At 34.3% G+C, this 20,146-nt stretch overlaps 1 protein-coding gene across 2 annotated transcripts in view; it reads left to right on the top strand.

Annotated features, from left to right (window-relative positions):
- Positions 1–20,146, top strand: part of LOC121380383 (protein boule-like) — a 42,677-nt gene that overhangs the window by 7,339 nt on the left and 15,192 nt on the right. For both annotated transcript variants that reach the window (XM_041509173.1, XM_041509172.1), the window contains exons 2-7: positions 3,134–3,265; positions 10,246–10,337; positions 11,093–11,150; positions 14,867–14,926; positions 16,926–16,944; positions 17,733–17,848. In XM_041509173.1, coding sequence (XP_041365107.1) covers positions 3,134–3,265; positions 10,246–10,337; positions 11,093–11,150; positions 14,867–14,926; positions 16,926–16,944; positions 17,733–17,848 — 477 coding nt within the window. The remainder of the gene's footprint in view (positions 1–3,133; positions 3,266–10,245; positions 10,338–11,092; positions 11,151–14,866; positions 14,927–16,925; positions 16,945–17,732; positions 17,849–20,146) is intronic.

Raw genomic sequence — 20,146 nt, 5'->3', positions numbered from 1 at the left:
TCCTGCACTTAAGTCTATCCATTGGCAACAACTTTCATTCTGTCAAGCCAGTCCTGGGAGAGTGGCAGTCTTATATAGGGAGGATGAAGTTGTCTTGTTCCGTGCCCGTATCAGCCAGGCCCATATATGTATAAGAAGCATTCATTTATTTTAAAGAAGGACCCTCCTTCAGTGTGAACAGTTTTCTACGCTTGCCACACTACTCTTTTTTTTGGTATCATTTATAAATGCATTTGTTATAACCATCATAACATTATACATGACTTATGCTGCTGGATTAAATAAATAATTTGAAACAATGAAATTGTTTAGTTTTCACTCAATCATGAATTTGCAATGAGGACCATTTCAGAATTGATCGCATGAGGGAGGTGGGAGGGACTGTAATTATAATTTTATGTCTCATATGACTATTTTTTTCCCTACCTATCCTACCGTTTAAATAAAATATTTTGTGGGTGGTGGGTATACAGAAAGAACTCTCTCCCCTCATTTGATTTATGCCAGCAACTTGTTTGCTAATTTTTCTACAATAGGTATAGTGCATTGTGTCAGTATTATCGTCATGCTGAAGCCACGGAAACTAAAAGCCAAGTTTTTTTGGCTAGGCTCTGTTTCGGTTTCAGCTGCAGATTTCTCAGATTGGCCTTCATTTGACTTTTCAGTATTTGTTTCACCTGTCTCGTCTTCTTGATTAGCATTTGAAGTTTTAAATTGTAATATTTTAACATTTTGCCGCTCTGAAAGTTTTCACCATGCTTCTACATGCTGGGCGGAAACATTGGTTAGCAGATCAAACGCAATACTTATGTCCATTCAGTAATTACATAATGGAAACTTTGGCAGGGTTTTTTTTATAACCCTGCTCCACATAACAGGTTAAAACCACCATTCCTTCTAAAATTATGTATCACCCCTGTCACCCTCTCTATTTTTCACTGCCACAGTTATGCAATTTAACCAACATTATTCAGTTTGCATTTTTTTCTTTTGGATTTATTATTGTAAATAAATAAATAAATGATTAAAAACTCATCTTAATAGAAAATATGGCCATGTATGGTTGCTGGTATTTAGTTTTTGCTTTAAAAAGAAATCGCATTGTTTTAAAGATGTTGCCATTAAGTAAATCTTTACAAACAACCCCTCCCCCCATAACATTTGTAACACATCTCCTAGTGCATCAAAGAGCGTTACCAGTGTTCGAGATTAACTTTTTTGGGCAGTATCCATTGGATACTAACATTTCGAAATCTGGTATCCCACCAGAGATTTTACTATCCCACTTAAATGAAATTCGTAAATAACGTAACAAACTTGGAAAACACTGTTCTTGTTCCCAGTCTATTGCTACGCTGCAATCGAAATGGCGGAATTCGTGAAATTCGCAGTCAAATGGAATTGGCAAAAAGATTTGTTGCATCTATTTTTGAGTAATACTGACATAAATTAATATTTAGCAGCAATGTATTAGTGTTTCTGACATTACTAATGATAAACCTACCTGTATAAATTTTCTGCAGATGTGGAATCAATATCTCAAATAAAATTTGAAGGGAGGAAACATCCAACAAAAACAATAGCGACTTAGCGGTTCCCAGTCTATTGCTATGCCGCTATTGCTCCAGTGTAGCATTAGACTGGGTAGCGAATTGGGGGAGATATTGTTACGCCATAGCATTAGACTGGGTTCGAGCTCGAAAATACTGTTACTTAACTTCACCAGTAAACGACGACTTTCATTGTTTCAGCGAAAAATAAAAGTGCAGGATTAAAGAACCCCAACAACATTATATGGTATCCCGGTGGGATACTGGGTTATTGAAGTCTGGTATCCAAAATTAAATTCTGGTATCCCCGGGATATCGGGATACCGTTAATCTCTTAACACTGGTCATGTAATTGTTGAAATGCTCATTTTGTAATGCATTGTTTAATAATCGGTCTCCATTTTGCACGTTTGATTACAATGTGGATAGTATGAACAGTGAGTGAGAAACCTTTACTTGATTTTGTACTTGTGTTGAATGCAATTTCAACTTCTTTAATCGGCTGATTACATACATGGTCCAGAAATTGCTATCAATTGAGATAAACCAAATGGTTGTCTGCATTAAAATAACACACCAATCGAAATGTCTGAATTGTTTTCCCAAGTATCTGGATTGTTTTAGCCAAATCATTCAAATCAGCGATGAGTTCCGAACGATACCGAAAATTAATATGGAATTCACAAATGTTCCGACTGCACAATGATGTCAACAAATTTCATTGGTTTTCGCTGTTAAGACTGAAAGCACATGCCAAATAATTTAATACTTAGGCATTTTTGGAGTTGGTCGCCAGACGGCGACAATAACATTTTGGTCGCAACGTAGAACATAGAGTGTGAACATCGTCAGTGTCAATTGACAGCGATATATTAATTCGCCTTCCAACTGTGGGGATGCATAGTTTTCAGAGTTCACAGTGAAGCGCATACTTCTTTTTTACAATATTAAGCAAAATCAACCAGCTGCAATGCAGTTTCAAATTTGAACTCTCATATATTAATTTCGAAAACCCAAACTCCTTGAAACTCTTATTTCCTCATCCCCTTCAAGATCGAGTTATTGAAGTTAGACTGTACTTATGTGACATCCAATAGCTGATGTGTATTTTTGTGCTGGGGTGTATCTGCAGCCCCTGCCTTGGACTTTTCTTTTTAAACTAAATCACTTATACTTCACTTCAGATTACATTTAAAACAAAATTAAAGATTCATGTGTGTCATAGTGACTGCAACAAATTGTCAAGAAAAATGAACTACATGTACAGTCGAGATGATTTATAAGTTGTAAAATTAAATAGTGGTTTGTGGGGTTTTTGTTCCGTTTGTTTAAGCTAGGTCTAAAATAAGAAAAGAGCTTTTGCAGGCTCCCATTTTTATCCTATAATTTAACACTAATAGTCCTAATGTTGGCACCAATTTTTTAATTTGAATGGTTGTACTTTTAGTTATACTTTAAGACGGAAATGCAAAAGCTGCTTGTGAAATTGATTATCAGAAAACATATTGTGGCAGTGAACGTTTGTCTCCCAAGTGTTATTTTTCAGTCTTGTAATCTGTTATATATTTGTTTTTATCTTACAGTCTTCTGCTGATGTTTCCCCTTCTGCCACACCTAGTGACAATACTTTAAGTGGTACACATGCACCTAAGTATGGCACAGTCATTCCAAATAGAATATTTGTTGGAGGAATTGCAGCAAATGTTAACAGTGCTGTAAGTATAAATACATATTTTAATTATTTGTTTAGTGACAAAGCAGATGTCAGATGTAATACGACTAATTTTCAGCTACAGCCAATAACGGCTGATTTATAATGTATGTATGTATGTATGTATGTGCATGACCCAGATCATAATTTAATTTTCGGCACATGTAGGTTCTGCACAATGTACAAGATGAGCAACATCCTGACCCAAGGATTAACCTTCTGGATACTGCAGCCAAGATATCTCGCCCGACATCAAGCTAGCAGACACATTTATATATATACTGCATTCAGTGCTTTCACTAATTAATATTTCTTACCGTTTTGCACATGTGACTAACCAAAAATCATTTCTATATTAAATATATTACAGTGGTTTTCTGACCAGAATTTAAAAAAAAAAAAACTACGATTCATATTCCAATATTTAGTGATTTTCATTGTTAAAACGATCAAATTTATTATCAAATTAGCTGTTACAATCAGCTATCGATCCCTGAAAATTACTGTGACGTGCTGCCATTGTTGTCAAGCAAAAATACTTGCCGAAAGCCACTTTATTGTCCAAGGTATTTTTCATTGAAAAACAAAAAACTAAATGCACTGTATACAGTATGTCGAGATATCTCACCTGCAGTAGTCAAAAGGTTAGACTTTTTCTATAGGCTTTTACACAATATTCTCAAAAATAGGTGTGCCATGTTAAGGCCACATAAAAAAAGACTTGTTTAGCGTCCCCACCTGACATGAGAAATGCCCCCAACCTCCAAATATTTATTATTTAAAAAATAAACCCCAAAAACCCACTTCAAATAGTGTAAAAACTCAAAACTACGTTTTTCAGCCTATTGTAGTTATTGCGCAATTATCGACTACCTTTCATCATGTCAATTTTCTATCTGACAAAGGATGTACCATGTGCACCTGTGCATTAACATCGACACCATTTGTTTTGTTTTCTGTTCAATCATTACCATGTAAATACAACAATCTTGTAATGGAGTGAGTGAATAGGTTAAAAGATGTCTTTATCTATAAATAGCGGTAACAATTCATTAGATGTCTTCTTCCTGCAGTCCACATACAAAATAAAAAATAAAAATAACCTCCCTCCCTACCTGGAAAAATTGAAATGTGTGGACTCTAAACAAGTTTTTTTTATTTTTATGTGGCCTAATCAAGTTTCGTTTTCATGAAGTCTGTGTATGTTAAATTTATTACCCAAGATGTAATTATTACGAAGAACCCACTTCTGCTGTTTGTATAATCAATCAAATCCCAAACAAATTTTTAATTTATTTTTTGTTATAAAAAGAAGAATGAACAACTAGCATAATTATTAAAAGGTCACTATTAACTGCTAGGTAAGTGCGACTGAAAGCAACATAAACAACAAACGTTAGAAGTCACAAAAATAGTAGACACTGTTTCTCATCTCCAGGTTACTAGATTTTGGAATGGCTGTGGTCAAAGATTGCAAATATGATAAAAGTATGGGTTTTTTTCAATGTTCAAAATAAGCACTTGGCTATTTGTGCTAAGTGAAAATGTGCTTGGACAAACAAAGTTTACCCCGACGGTTGTCCTATGGACAAGTATAAATGTTCAATGGAGTTTCATTTGGAGCAGTAAACAACATAGATCTTGTACTTGAAAGAGACAAGACAGTTATTTAGACAAGTGAAAATATTGGCAGACAAATAGATTTCTAGATGTACTTGTCTGGTGGACTAGTGAACAGTTTTACTTATTTCTTTCAATGTTGTTGTAGAGCAAATTAAAATTGAATTTGATTAATTAGGGATGCAGGGCAGCTAAATATTACACTAATAATGGTATCAGTATGTTAATCTATAGTCCTTTCCATCAGGGAACGTCTTTCTCTTACTATGATATTTACTCCAAATTGTTTATTTCTGAGACGATTGGTCTCTAAATTGCACACAAAGCTGCTACTTCTTTTTTTTGTTATTTCCAAAACACTTTAGGTTCATTCCATGCCAAAACAACCAATTTCCAGAAATCTTCCCAGGTGACCATCTCCGATTTTGATGAAATTTCACCCATTTGTGCATCTATATAAATGATGGATGCATGCAAACTGTTAAGTCCAAATACTAAGTAGTTTTGAAATTATGACTGGTCAAATGCAGGGCCCGTTGACCCAGAGTATGACAAATTCCGGATCAATTATAACTGGATTTTTATATAATTTTTGTAACATTACACCTTTATAAGTATAACTATAAAATAAGACAAACACTTAAATCATGTTGTAACTTTCAGTTTTTTGTTGTGTTGTACGTTTGGTCTTTTGTCAAGTGTGATCCATCGTCATTGTCCTGTTTTCGCTTTTGCCTTCCCCCGGGGAAAAAATAATTGAGCAAATTCATGGTTGGTATCTAAACCCATCAAAATAATTAAATTTAAATGAGGGTACGACAGTGTGACACACGGTAATAGATGGTTAGGTGTATTTGGTAGTGGGTTATACATTTACTAAATGATTTAGGGCCTACTATTTATGTCGCCAGGAACACTGTGTAACACTAACAGTGATGCCAATTGCTCAAATAGAGGGCACCATCCCCTGTCAGACCGATATCAAAAGAATATAACGGCGACATCTAATCCGTTGTTTAAATGATGAACAAAAAAGGTATTATTTTGTATCGGTAGCTGTAACACATTGTCCAAACCGCTACACGTAATAGGCCAAGCCGAATCATTGCATGTGCGGTTACCATTAAAGTAAATTGTTTTCCTGATTGCCGATAACCACATGTAAGCGAAGTGTTAAATTAGAAAACATTAGGTAAATAAAACAAACACTGAAATTCAAAACATGACTGGGGTTTACTTGATTGAGATTAACCTGTTATCGCGATTGGTGATTTCCAAGTTCTTAGCCTAAAACATATGTGCGAGATTAACCACCACGTGACGTGTCCAACCAATCAAAACACGCGTGTCATTAGACTTATTTCCTGTGCCAGAAACTTGAAAGAGAAAAGTAAACAATGCATGCTGTAACTGACTATGTAGAGATAGCATGTTATTGCAGTTTGCAGACCTAGTTCAAGTGGATTATTATTATATACTGACTGCGTTGTTGATATTATTCGATGACAAATGTCACAATCAAATGTATTAAACGAAATTTCAGCCGAGAAAAAAAGAAAAAAGAAGAGGAAAACCCCCCACGAGCAATAAGGATGGTGGGGACCACTACGTTTCTCACTAGCCCAAACTTAAAAACCGCTAGCCCGGCGCCCGTGGCTAGATTTGTCAAACTCTGGTTGACCCATTTTTTGCACCTACGACTGAGTCAAATGATTTCGGATGATTTTTGAATGCTAGTAACTTTTTTAATTATAAAGATATCAAGTTGCAGTTTGCTGTATTAGCTAATTCATACCTGGAGAATCTATAATTGTACTCATTATGTACATATCTGTCATAGTTTCTGTCCTGGAGACCCCTAAAGTTTAGTTTTTTATCATTCGGAAATGATATTTTAAAAATTTTGGGGGACTATTACTCCCTGATTATTTATCAGAGATACAAACTGTTGTTTAACCTTTAGACTACTGGATTAATTTTTAACAAAAACCACGTTGAGTGGGTACAAGTTTATAATTTTTACTCACATATATGCACTTAAATGTTTTATAAATACATGAAATAAAGTTCATATATGAATCGGTAAGTATTATTTTCGTGTAATTTTTATTATTTTAGATCGGCTAATGGTGATTAAAATTAGGCAAAAAATCGAAAAAGTTGCGTTTACTAACGGGCATTTGTGGCCAGCTGTCCAGTATTTATGTCCATTATTCCCGATAACAGTGGTTTTCTGACCAGAATTTTTTTTTAAACTCAAACTACGATTCATATTACAATATTTGTTAATTTTCGTTGTTGGTAAATCGATCAAATTTATTATCAAATTAGCTGTCACAATCAGATATCGATTCCTGAAAATTACCGCGACGTGCCGCCATTGTTGTCAAACGAAAATACTTGCCGAAAACCACTTTTTGAACTCAAAATTTCAAGGTATTTTCAATTGAAAAAATCAAAACAAAAGCCACCATTTTGAAAAAAAATCTTTTTTCTTTAATTATATTTCTGTTTCCGGTGAGTGTCGTGTGCAAAACGGCAGGAAATATGAATTGGGGAATGCACTGTATACAGTGTACAGTATATCGACTGACGTGATATCGTCGGGCGAGATATCTCGCCTGCAGTACTCAAAAGGTTAATATTAAAAGCTTATGGTGCTGGATAATTGCTCACATGGTCAAACCACCCCTGGTATGCAGGTATATTTTTCACAATTTATTTTTTCTTCTCAACTTTGGACCCTAACTACACATTAATAAAACAGTTGATTCATATAAGCTTTCTCATTAAGAAACATCTACAGGTATATACTTCAAATCAAATAACAGTTTGTATCTGTGATAAATAATCAGGGAGTAATAGTCCCCTAAAATATAACAAATATAATTTCCGAATGATAAAAAACTAAACTTTAGGGGTCTCCAGGTCAGAAACTATGACAGATATGTACAAAATGAGTACAATTATAGATTCTCCAGGTATGAATTCGCTAATATAGCAAATTGCAGCTTGATATCTTTATAATGAATTAAGTTATTGGCATTCAAAAGGTGCCCGAAATCATTTGACACCGTCGCAAATGTCAAAAATGGGACAACGGGTCCTGCATTTGATCAACCATAATTTCAAAACTAATTAGAATTTGACCCGAAAATTTTGAATGCGTCCATTATTTATATGGAAGTATAAATGGGTGAAATTTTTTAAAATTTGGAGATGGTGACCCGGGAACCTCTGGTTGAGTTGGCACAGAATGACCCTTTAACTTTTTTTTCTTTTTTTTCTTAGTTAAATCAAACAAATTACTTACAAAAAAACCCCAACAATTTATGGAAGCTGGAAAGGACTATAGTCTGTAAATAATGTCAGTTTTGTTTGACTTAAATTAACAAGAAAAGTAAAAGTACTTTGCAAATAGCAGAAACCCCCAAACAACCCCACTATTTTTGTGTGCCATTTAGAAAACAATTAGCTCAGAAATAAATAACTTTTAATAAATTCCATAGTATGATAAAAGGCATTCTCTATGGGAAGGACTAGGTTGTTAACATATAATTCAAAATATGTAATATGTTGTTCCTACATTGTCACAAAATAAAATAGATGCAACAAATTATAATCATGTTTCACTAACATAATGGTGCTTAATTAAACTGACTGCATAATATGTATGACGAAATATTTGAATTGAATGACTAGGTGTGTACAGATGACCTTCATGTATGACCTATAGTCACAGCTCTGCAAACGCCTGAAAATAAGCGTCTGGTGAAATTGATTTTATCAAACATTTCAGGTCGTTGTTTTGTTGTTGTTTTTTCAAAATTTATTTATTTTTAAAACTTTTTCACATGTATATTTAACATAGAACAGCTGCATACAACAAATGCTCTTAGCTCCATCCAAAGCCCTGTAAACTGACAGTTGGCCTGTGAATATCTGGTTTAGGGTGGGTGTGTGTGTGTGTGTCACTGTATCTGTAGCTCTATGTCATGGTACATGATTAATAAAAGAGAACAGTACTTAACAAATTATTAGACAGGCATCACCAAAAATTATTTCCAGGCCTTAATTCAAAACTAAATCAGACCTAGCCAAATACAGACATATTAGAAATTAGTTTAGTGTTAAGACTTCACAAACATAACTTTCAAGTTGATTTACAACAGGATATATACAACAGTGAATGCATTGTTTGATACAGTAGACAGCCGTTAGTTATTAATTGTCTTTAGTTGTTAATTACACTAGATAAGCATCTTATGAAGAATGTTAATAAATCTTATTCAACGGTCTACGTCTTTTGTAACTGTAAGCTGCTAATTAAAAATGGAAAAAGGCTGTGGGGGAAAGTAAGGGGGGCATAAACTATGTTCAATAAATTTTCTTTGCACTGACTTTCTGTGACACCCCCCACCCCCCACCCCCCAATAGTTCCCTGGGTGTTTTTTAAGCCCTGGTACATGACATTTTCCCTTCCATTTCCTTTTATATACCCACTTTAAATAATATAAACATTTATTCATATTTGCATTATTACCAACAGCTATGTAGGGTTCTGTAAGCATTTGACATGGATTATAACTAATATTGTGAGTAAAATGATGGAAATACATGGTGAAATATTTTCAGGCCAGCTCATTTTGCCCAAATATGTCCATCATTTTTGACAGAATGTGAAGGTTTGCTCCACATTTTTGGGGGTTGGTGGGGGGGGAGGAGGTAGCTAATCCCCCATCTCTAACGTGAATGCTAATAATATACCGGTAACGAGTTTCAACTACAAAGTGTAAGCTATTCCTCGCTTATGTTCCTTTCCAAATCTGCGGGTAACCCATGTAAAAAGCATGGTTTTGTAAACACTGGTAAAACACACACATGTGATATGTACCACGGGTGTAGGTCTTGGTCAAGTTTTTCAGTGTTTTATGTAAACCAGTGTTAAACCTAGGTTTTGATATAACCCGGTGTTTCGAAACCCAGACCTATGAAATAGGCCCTAAAAGTTTTATAAGCACAGGCCCAGGGCTTGTTTAATCCCACACATGATTTTGGTGTAATAAATTATGATGTGCTGAAAAGAAAATGGCGGCCAACAATGTTTGGAAATGTCTGTTTACATTTTGTCATAGAGTAACTTCTTGTGTTGTGCCTTAATGATTCAAATGATCAGTTAAGCAGAAAAACAATGTATGTATATTAACAAATAAATAAATTCATAATTTGACCACAAAAGTTGGCACTCAGAAAAATGCAAATTAATTTTCAGATTTGTGATTGAGAAAAATCAGTACCCCTACATGTAATATAATATAGTTATATACTTATGGTAATGCATTTGATATATTTTGTGTTTTTCAGACAACAGAGGCAGAATTAAAACAGTTTTTTTCTGCTTATGGAGCCGTAAAAGATACAAAGATTATAGCAGATAGAGCTGGAGTGTCTAAAGGGTTTGTACCAACCTAAATATTACTTAATGAATAAAATAAAATTGAAGATGGACTCCTAAAACATTGTACACAGATATTTCTAGAAGTAGAGAGTTATATAACAATGCCTATTCAGTTGTTACATGTATCTGTGGTAAATAAAAAGATCACATTAATATTAGATTGAATTAATTTATAATTATAAAATAAAATTGTTTGGTTTAAAAACTGTACATTGAATGAATGTAAGATGTATGAGCGAGTGAACCAGTGACATATCGACATATAGGTAAGTACTACATAGGTAAGTACTTGTAATTAAAAATTTAGATCGTGTAGCGATGACATTCCATAAATTAATCTATGTAATCAAACTTTAATATTAAAAACATGATTATGTAATTATTAGCACAAAACCTGTATACCATTGGTCCATGGATCAAAGATATTAGAAACAATTTATTTTATATTTTCTAAAAAGTTTTCCTGTAATAACCATTTTCTTCGGGGGAAAAAATGAATAAAAAAAAAATAATAATAAACCTGTAACAACATTTGCCATACAACTACCACTGAGGAACAACAATAAAAGTATGGTAGTTTAAAATGAAAATATTACATTTATTTTCCCTAAATGTTCAGGTTAAGTACAGTGAAGTTACGTGTGTAGCTCTGGGTTTTTTTTTAAGGAGGATAAAATGCCTCTTTTTCTAGAATTTTTCCATTGGTATCCATGCCAGTTAACTCTATTTTATTATATTTTTTGTTCTCATTAGATACGGGTTTGTTACTTTTGAAAATCAAGAAGATGCAGAGAGAATTATAAAAAAAGAAGTAAGTTGATTGCATAGTGGTGACTTTGTTTACAGTATAAAGAAATGAAGAGGTAAAAATTATCTTAATTTTATTTTTGAGAATCGACTGCCAAATATGATGAGAATAGAACTTTCCAAGCTGAATGAAGAAAATGTTTTATAGTTGTGTAACGATACGACTATGCAATATTGAATCAATATATCAGGTCCACGATATAATATTAAACAGTTACGGCACTGTAATGAGACTGATATATTTAATTTTATTTTTTGCGCTATATTATAAACCATCATATTGGTCTCATGATTGTGCCATAATTGTTTCTATTTCTTCCATCGATTTAATAGAACATAATTACACAAGTTATATACAAACAAACGCACATCATGCAATCTTGCAATCACAGGTATTTTACACTATGACGTGAAATATGACGTCATCTGTAAGACACAACAACTTCCAATCAACTTCCAATCAACTGTCGATCAAACCGATAACGCTTACTGATCAATGCTAAGGATATTCCCCAGTTTATACCATAAGTTGTGCTGTATCATGAATTATGAGTTTACAAAACCAAAGAGCAGTGCAATATGATATCTAACGGAATTGCATGTGAAATAACGTTAACCAACCAGAGGTTGATGTAGAAAATGAATGAAATAATAAATTGATTTATTGTGATACATATATATATATATGCTGTGTCGTATAAAACATCAGTGCTGTATGCTATAAAGTCACTGGCATTATCTTCCGAGATGTACTACTCAAAAGAATTTAAGGGTCAAAAATTTATAACCAAATAAGTTTCAGAGTGTATTAGATTGATGATGTAAACAACACCAAAAATTTAATTTATTGTTCGATATTTACAAAAACCCACAAATAAACGTCACTGTATACAAGAAAATCACATGACATGCTGTCAAAGTTGAAGGTTGTCAAACATGGATTTTACACATTAGAATATTCGTTTAATAGTGTGTGAATCCACCCCTGGCGCGAATACACTCGACACATCGTTGCCTCATGCTGTTGATCAGACGTCTGAAGAACTCTTGGGGAATGGCCTGCCACTCTGCCATAAGAAGTTGACCCAGATCATGAAGGTTGGCCGGAGGGGCATGGTTATCCCGAACTCTCCTGCCTAATTCGTCCCAGGCGTACTCTATTGGGGCCAAGTCAGGCGAATATGCTGGCCAATCCATCCTGGCGATACCTTGTTGTCTGAGAAAGTCCGTTACCACCCTGGCGCGGTGGGGTCTGGCATTGTCATCCTGCAGAACTGCCCCGCCGCCAATCTGCTGAAGGCCTGGGAGAACCAACGGCCGGATAATCTCATTCAGATGGTGGATTCCATTCAGATTGCCATCCACCACATAGAGGGGGGTCCTGTGGTGGATAGAGATGCCGCCCCACACCATGACGCTGCCACCACCGAACCGGTGACGACGTCTAACGTTAACGTCAGCGAAGCGCTCCCCAGGACGTCTGTAGACACGAACCCGACCGTCGTTGAACTGGAGACTAAACCTGGACTCATCAGTGAACATCACTCGACCCCACTGAACACGTTGCCACCGCAGATGAAGTGTGCACCAGTGACGTCGGGCCGTTCTGTGACGTGGTAGGAGTGGTGGTCGAACAGCCTGGCGACGTCAGCGTAGATTATTGGCTCTCAGACGATTGTGTATGGTTTGATCAGACACTCGAGTTCCAGTCGCAGTCCGCAGATTGTCACGTAATCGGCGTGCAGTGGTTGTGCGTTGACATAGAGCCATATTGGTGATGTAGCGGTCCTCTCTATTTGTAGTGCTTTGGGGTCTTCCCGAATGTGGACGATTTCGAACAGAATTCGTTGCTTGGTACCGTTGCCAGTCGGCCAACGACACTCTGACTGACACCAAGTCTCAGAGCAACATTTCTTTGCGTATTGCCATCCTGAAGCCAAGCAATAGCCCTTCCTCGATCTTCGATAGTCAGTTGACGTCGTACCATTGTCGAATTTGGAGTGTGCACCGTATACGAACGCAAGCTCCAATTATACGGAAATTCAGCATTGGGAACATGGAATACACATGCAAAGCGTGCAAATGAAGCGCTTTGTGAAAAAGCAAGTTATGGGCACTTAGCAGACCTTTCGCTTTCGCCCTAATTTACGTGCAAATGTAAGCATGTTTTCGCCATTAGAACTAGTCGACAGTGTCAATGACAGTGGATTTTAATTCATTTATGGGTTGCTTAGACCCACTTTCATCAAAATGGAACAATACCATGCGTGACATTATGGTCTAGCTAATATAATTGACATTCAGAAAATAATGTCGAAAATATCGTCTGACCCTTAAATTCTTTTGAGTAGTATATATACCTTTTCTGTTTTACATTAAATTAATTTTGAGCAAGGCATAACTTAAGTAATATGTGGTATAATGATGAAAAACTTTAGTTGCTAAAAATGTACGTGACGGAACTTGGCCCAGTGGTAAAGCCCAGTGGACGTAGCCCAGTGATGTGTGGTCGCTCTATGATAGATCCTCGCCAGTGGACCCATTGGGCTATTTCTCATTCCAGCCAGTGCACCACAAATGGCATATCAAAGGTCGTGGTATGTGCTATCCTGTATGTGGGATTGTGCATATAAAAGATCATTTGCTACTTATGGGAAAAATATAGCAGGTCTCCTCTTAGACTCAAAAATACCAAATGTTTGACATCCAGTAGCCGATGATAAATAAATGAATGCTCTAGTGGTGTCGTTAAACAAAACAAACTTTGTTTTTGCTAAAAAATATTTTACACTAATTAATATCTAGGGTCAATGCCATTAAGTATTTTGAACTACTTAACAGTAATTTGCATAAGAAGATGGATGACTTTCCATGGCTGTTTCAAGAACATGTATTGTTACGCTTTTGTTTTAATTCTCAAACAGTTAATACCTAACTACTGTAACTGTATACAGGTTAAAGGTAACACTAAACACTATTTCATATTGTAGCCTTTCATTTTGAAAAAGTACAAAGCAAGGCATTTGCTTCTAACCAAACATTACTTTGCATTTTGATCCTAAACTGTGGAGAGGTAGTAGAGTAAGTGGCTGAGTTAACAATAGATTACTAAAAACAACTATTCCAATGAAGCAATAGCCGATGTATTATTTGTTCTGGGATGTCATTCATTGAAATGAAATTAGATTTCGGAATTGGTAAAATAAATCTGGCTATTGAAACATAATGTACTTTAATAACATAAATCGGTAAAAAGTGTGCTTCAGTGTTGAACATGAAAGTAATAATAAAAGTTGTCATCTTCTTTAATTTTGTATATATTTGTAGCTGTAAAGTAAGTGAAACATTTTATTTCATAAATTAAAAAACCCAGCAATGTGCAGTATTCCTGATTAAAATTTGATTGCTTGCTTGAAATGTTTTGTTAATATCTAGTTTAGTGAATTCTATAAATGTTTATTGTATATTCACTTACAATTTATGCAGCATTCTCAGCAAACATTTTTCAACCTAGTTTTAAAAAATGCAGATAGTTATATTAAACAAAGAATACACTAGATGTGCTGAAATACTAGAAATAATATGTTGTAGAAAGAATATGGATTGTTAAGGTATATCTTATATAATAAGTGTTTTAAATTTATGCTAGTTACATGTGCCAACAATAGTTCATATATAATGTCTTCTGATTTTAACTAGTACTGAAATCGTGTCTTTCAGTCGGACAACCTGGTTTTCAAAGACAGAAAGCTAAATATTGGTCCTGCAATCCGAAAACAGGTAAGTGTGATTTTATGATCTTCTCCTAAAAGTGGGAGGGTGGTACTGCCAAGTTCATGCAGGCAGTTTTGCTTGATTTTGATGCTGAGGCAGGGAGTATTTGTGAACAGCACAAATTGCACAATTATTTCATTTGCGTATTTGTTGCCATTTAAAAAAAAAAGAAGCTATTTTCCCTTTCATGTTTTTGTGAATTCCATTTCATTTAAGTTTCAGAATATAATATATATACATGTAATTAACAATTTAACTAACACAATTAAAGGAGATAATGTTATCACATGCTAGTAGTGAAAAATCGCATCAGGAGCAAAGGTCACAATTATAACAACTATATAAAGCATTAATGTCCCAACAACTAAGTATACTGTTTATTCAAAGGGGTCCCGGGTTGACAAACCGTAAACATTTATTTTTATCACCGCTTTGACAGTCTGAAGTATTTGCATGCCACAGCGGAAACAAAGTAACGTTTAGCCAGTCGTTTTTCGCTAAATGTTTGCAAACTATTTTGACTGGTTCCTGAAGTCGTCATTCAGTTTAACCTTTAGACTACTGGATTAATTTTTAACAAAAACCACTTTGAGTGGGTACAAGTTTATAATTTTTACTCACATATATTCACTTAAATGTTTTATAAATACATGAATCGGTAAGTATTATTTTCGTGGGTTTTTTGTAATTTTAATTATTTTTAGATCAGCTAATGGTGATTAAAATTAGGCAAAAAATCGAAAAAGTTGCTTTTACTTACGGGCATTTGTGGCCAGCTGTCCAGTATTTACGTCCATTATTCCCGATAACAGTGGTTTTCTGACCCAATTTTTTTTTTTAAACCCGAACTATGATTCCTATTGCAATATTTGGTGATTTTCTTTGTTGGTAAAACGATCAAATATATTACCAAATTAGCTGTCACAATCAGCTATCGATCCCTGAAAATGACCGCGACGTGCCGCCATTGTTGTCAAGCGAAAATACTTGCCGGATTTTTTTTCTTTTATTATATTTCTGTTTCCGGTGAGTGCCATGTGCAAAACGGCAGGAAATATGAATTGGGGAGAATGCGCTGTATACAGTATACAGTATGTCGACTGATGTGACGTCGGGTGAGGTATCTCGCCTGCAGAACTCGGAAGGTTAATGTGTAGTGTAAAAATCAATTTCCCAAGACCAGTACTGGCAACAAACGGCTGGCTGAACTTACTGGCAAAAGACTTGTCTGTGCAGGCACAACAGACTAAGCAGTAAACCCGGCAACTAAACACATAACTCATTTGCCAACAGTACTAATAGTCAGTTTTACAGTATGTGACAATAGTAAAAGTTAAAAACGCAATAGTTTTTTTAAACTTTGATGAAAATTGTAATTCCGTTTCCAAATGTAAATTCCGTTCCACAGTGGGAATTTCGCGAATTCCGTCCCATTTTTTGCTATCGCGGAAAATCACTAGGTCTATGCATGGAACCATGTTTGAGTAATCTATTGCTGTTTGTGCAAAATTTGTACAGTGTTGAATGATATTTTGCTCGCAACTTAACAACCCTTCCATCAGTTCCAACAAACACAAAGTTAAAAGCAAAAATATCACCCCAACAACCTGTGGCAATAATTTTTATTGATTTTTACTGCCAATTATCAAATTTAACTATTCCTTGGGGGTTTAAATTGGACGATTATTGTTTTCTTGGAAAATAATTTTCAGTTGTGTTACTACAAAATGTAAATTATTGTGCTTTTTATAGTTTCCATTCTGTGACTTGTATCTGTGACTTATATCAGACTTGCACTTAATTTGTACCATGAATAAAAACAGTTAAAAACAGAATTAGCTAGCTGTTACTGAAGCTACAAAAAAAGTTAACATAACATTGGAGAGAATGGGTAGTTAAAACTTTGTATTTTTCCAACTTTTTAGAAGCAATTAACTTAATCCATTGTTTAGCTTCAGCAACATGAGTACATTATGATATTTGTTTGAATCTTTTTATCGTGCAGGTTCTGCCTCGATCGTTTGGTAAGTATTGTTTTTCTTGGATAATACTACTGGAGTCTTCAGGCACTATCTAACATCTGTGCATGTTGGGGTGGGATATTTGTACCGGGTTTTTTAAAATAATTTTAAAAATATGTATTCAGTTACTTGTACACAAAGTAAATTATTCAGTAATTATTTAGGCAAATTGTGAAAATATGTATTAATTACATTTAAGAACAAACAAAAACCCCAAACAATATTCTAAATTGGCTTTGAATATAAAACAAACACATGAACTGTTTTTCCTTACCTGAAGTTGCTTAATAGACCATGGGTAAATCATACCCATAATATCATTCAGTTTCTAAAATACATTGGAACTCTCCCAAGAATGCATTTAAATAAAATACAAAATATATATCTAGTTTAACGTTTAAATATTTTGAAATGTTGATAGTAAATACATGCAATTTTTCAGATTGTTGGAACAAGGGTTAAAGCTTTCATGAAATAAATACAGGTAGATGGATGTTGTTTGAATGGTTACATTTTATCAGTCAAGTATGAATTTCAAATGCATGTTTTAGAGCACCTTTGACAAACATTAAATTATGCTTGCCGTTTGTTATGCAAATAGTTTCATTAGAACTTTAAAATTAAAACTGTTTGTGCATTCGAATTTCAGCTGGGAGAAAAGTTCCACTTTGGTTTTGCATGCAATATTTACTTTTTAATTTTTTATCCCGTCCTCTGTTTAACCATACCTCACAGTTATGTTTACAGTTTTGAAAATATTGTAGGGTTGCCCTTGTTATCCATTTTTTCAGATCCTAATATTTCGCAAGGTGGAGTTATGTTCACTAATGGAACTCCATACACTTACCAAAATGGAATGGCAATTTTTCATTCACCTGAAGGGGGTTACCCCATACCTCAGCCTCAGGTGAGCAAACCTTCACAGAATTATCCGACTTGATTCTCCACCGAATTCTCGATTTTCCATGTGCAATTTTTATTACAAAGCATCCACCAATTGATTTTTTGGTTCAGTAGATCTCTTCACTGTTAACACATTTTTGTTGTTTTTGGACCTTTATTGACATTAGTTGAAATGGGATTTACCTCAGTGATTGTGTGTTCAGTAGACCTACTGGGTCATTCCATTACAACTTAGATACATTTATAATTAAAATAGCAAAGGATATGGTATGTGCTGTCTGGCCAAGTGCATATAAAATATTCCTTGTTGCAATTTAAAAATCTGTGCATGTGGTGGTACCATGATTTTCTCTTGACACAAGATATATTTGTTTTACACCATCAGATTATTTGGATCATATTAATGAAAAGTCTTTTTCCCTTTATTTACATTGCAAAACACATTTGAAATTAAGCCGTTGACAGTTTTATGTGACATTTGCCATAGTTTTGGTAGTAATGCAACACGTTTGTTTGTTTGAATATCAACTGGTTTTAACTAAATACTTTGTAGAAAACTGCACATGGGAATGAGAAACTGAAGTTTATTGAGATTTCTTGTTTTAAAAATATTTATCACTGTTTATACTTACAGAAGCAAATCCTTTCCTGAAAGTTTATTATTAAAACTATTTGATCTGACATTTATTTCTGAAGGGGTGTTCTCGTGTTGGGATTCGTGGACTTATGGAATCTTTTTAAATTCACTACCCTGGTCACTACGAGTCTTGATGACATCATTGCGATTAAAACATGTTTTGTTTCCTACTACAATTCTTACTACAAAAGTGGTAGCGTGAGAACACAACTTAGTCCATTTCGATAAATGCATTCATCATTAATGTTTGTAAAAATAAATGCTCTAGTAAGTAACCAAAATTATATCACAGATAACAATAAATATTGGCAAATATATTGTACTAATGTCCAAAATGTTTTTGTTTTTTTAATGGATAAAAGTAGTTTTGTGTTCAGTTGAAATTAATTTGGAAAGACACCTAATATCTTTCTCACTTATAAATACTAAGATAAGTTTCTAAACAAATCAGGGATGAACTTTGTAAACCAAATTGAAAGTGCATAAAGGAATGTATCATTATTAACTGATTGAAATTATTATTTTTATGAACAAACATTTAAATGATTTTAAAAATTAAAAATATCTTGACCATAAAAAGTTGTATCTTAAAGACTTGGAATGTTAAGCTAAACAGCATAGAAAGTATATGCATTTGTATTCTGTAAAAATACAAAACTTACTTCTATAAGCTCCGTCTACCAACATACACATGTGTTTGAAATAATAATTGTCTTATTTTCATATACAGAATATACAATGAGATTTTGAACCAAAATCAAACTAAAACACAATTCTGTTGAAAGTATTTTATGTGTTACATCATGTACAGTTACTTTATGTAATCAGCATTTGCGAAAATTGCAATCTGCACTGATAAAATTTCTAGCAATCTCCAATTACAGGGTTCGACCTTAGCAGTAGCTCGGGGTGTTTTGGCTACTAATTTCTCACTCGGGCTACCAGATGTCTAAACCTGGTAGTTTGCTGGGTTACTAGATTATTATTTTTTGCACCTCCAGTTACTCTGCAATCAACAAGATGCTTAAACACCTTAAAAAACCCCATCCTAAAACAACATTTAAATAAAAATAAATTATTTTGCTTTTTTCTCTCCTTTTTGCAACATTTATTAAAATTATGGGCTACTAATTTTGCTGAGGGCTACCAGATTTCATAACCTGGAAGCCCGGTGGGCTACCACTGAAAACAGTTAAGATCCAAGGCCTGAAGTAGGTATACTTGTAAGTAATATTAACTAATTAAATTTAATGGTGGGGGGTGGGGGGGGGGGGGGGAATGTTATTAGTGTCAAAAGATCTATTTTAAACTTAATTAAATAAATGTTTAGTTGTATTTAAAAGGAATTTCAGGAAAGGCTTTGCTTTATTTGTTTGAGGATGAAGGCTTATGTTGATAACCAGCTAGGACAACAATATAGAGGTTTCGTGGTTGATATTTTCAGGCATGAGCTTGAAGTTTTTGGATTGACCATAGAAACCTTGTATACAATTTAATCTGAATTTGTTTTTGTTGTGAAGGTGCCGTTTCAAAAAGTTTATTTTCAGTGTATCCCTATAATTAATTTTTACACTGTTTTAGTGTCCATTAAAACTGTTACTTTTTTCTTTAATATAGATTTGTTCAGACTCATCTGACAAAATGTCACTCATTTCTGGGAAGAAA

Source organism: Gigantopelta aegis, chromosome 9 (assembly GCF_016097555.1).
Source record: "Gigantopelta aegis isolate Gae_Host chromosome 9, Gae_host_genome, whole genome shotgun sequence".
Taxonomy (NCBI): Eukaryota; Metazoa; Mollusca; class Gastropoda; order Neomphalida; family Peltospiridae; genus Gigantopelta; species Gigantopelta aegis.
The sequence above is the reverse complement of the archived record's forward strand: the minus strand, read 5'-3'. Positions and strand labels throughout refer to the sequence as shown.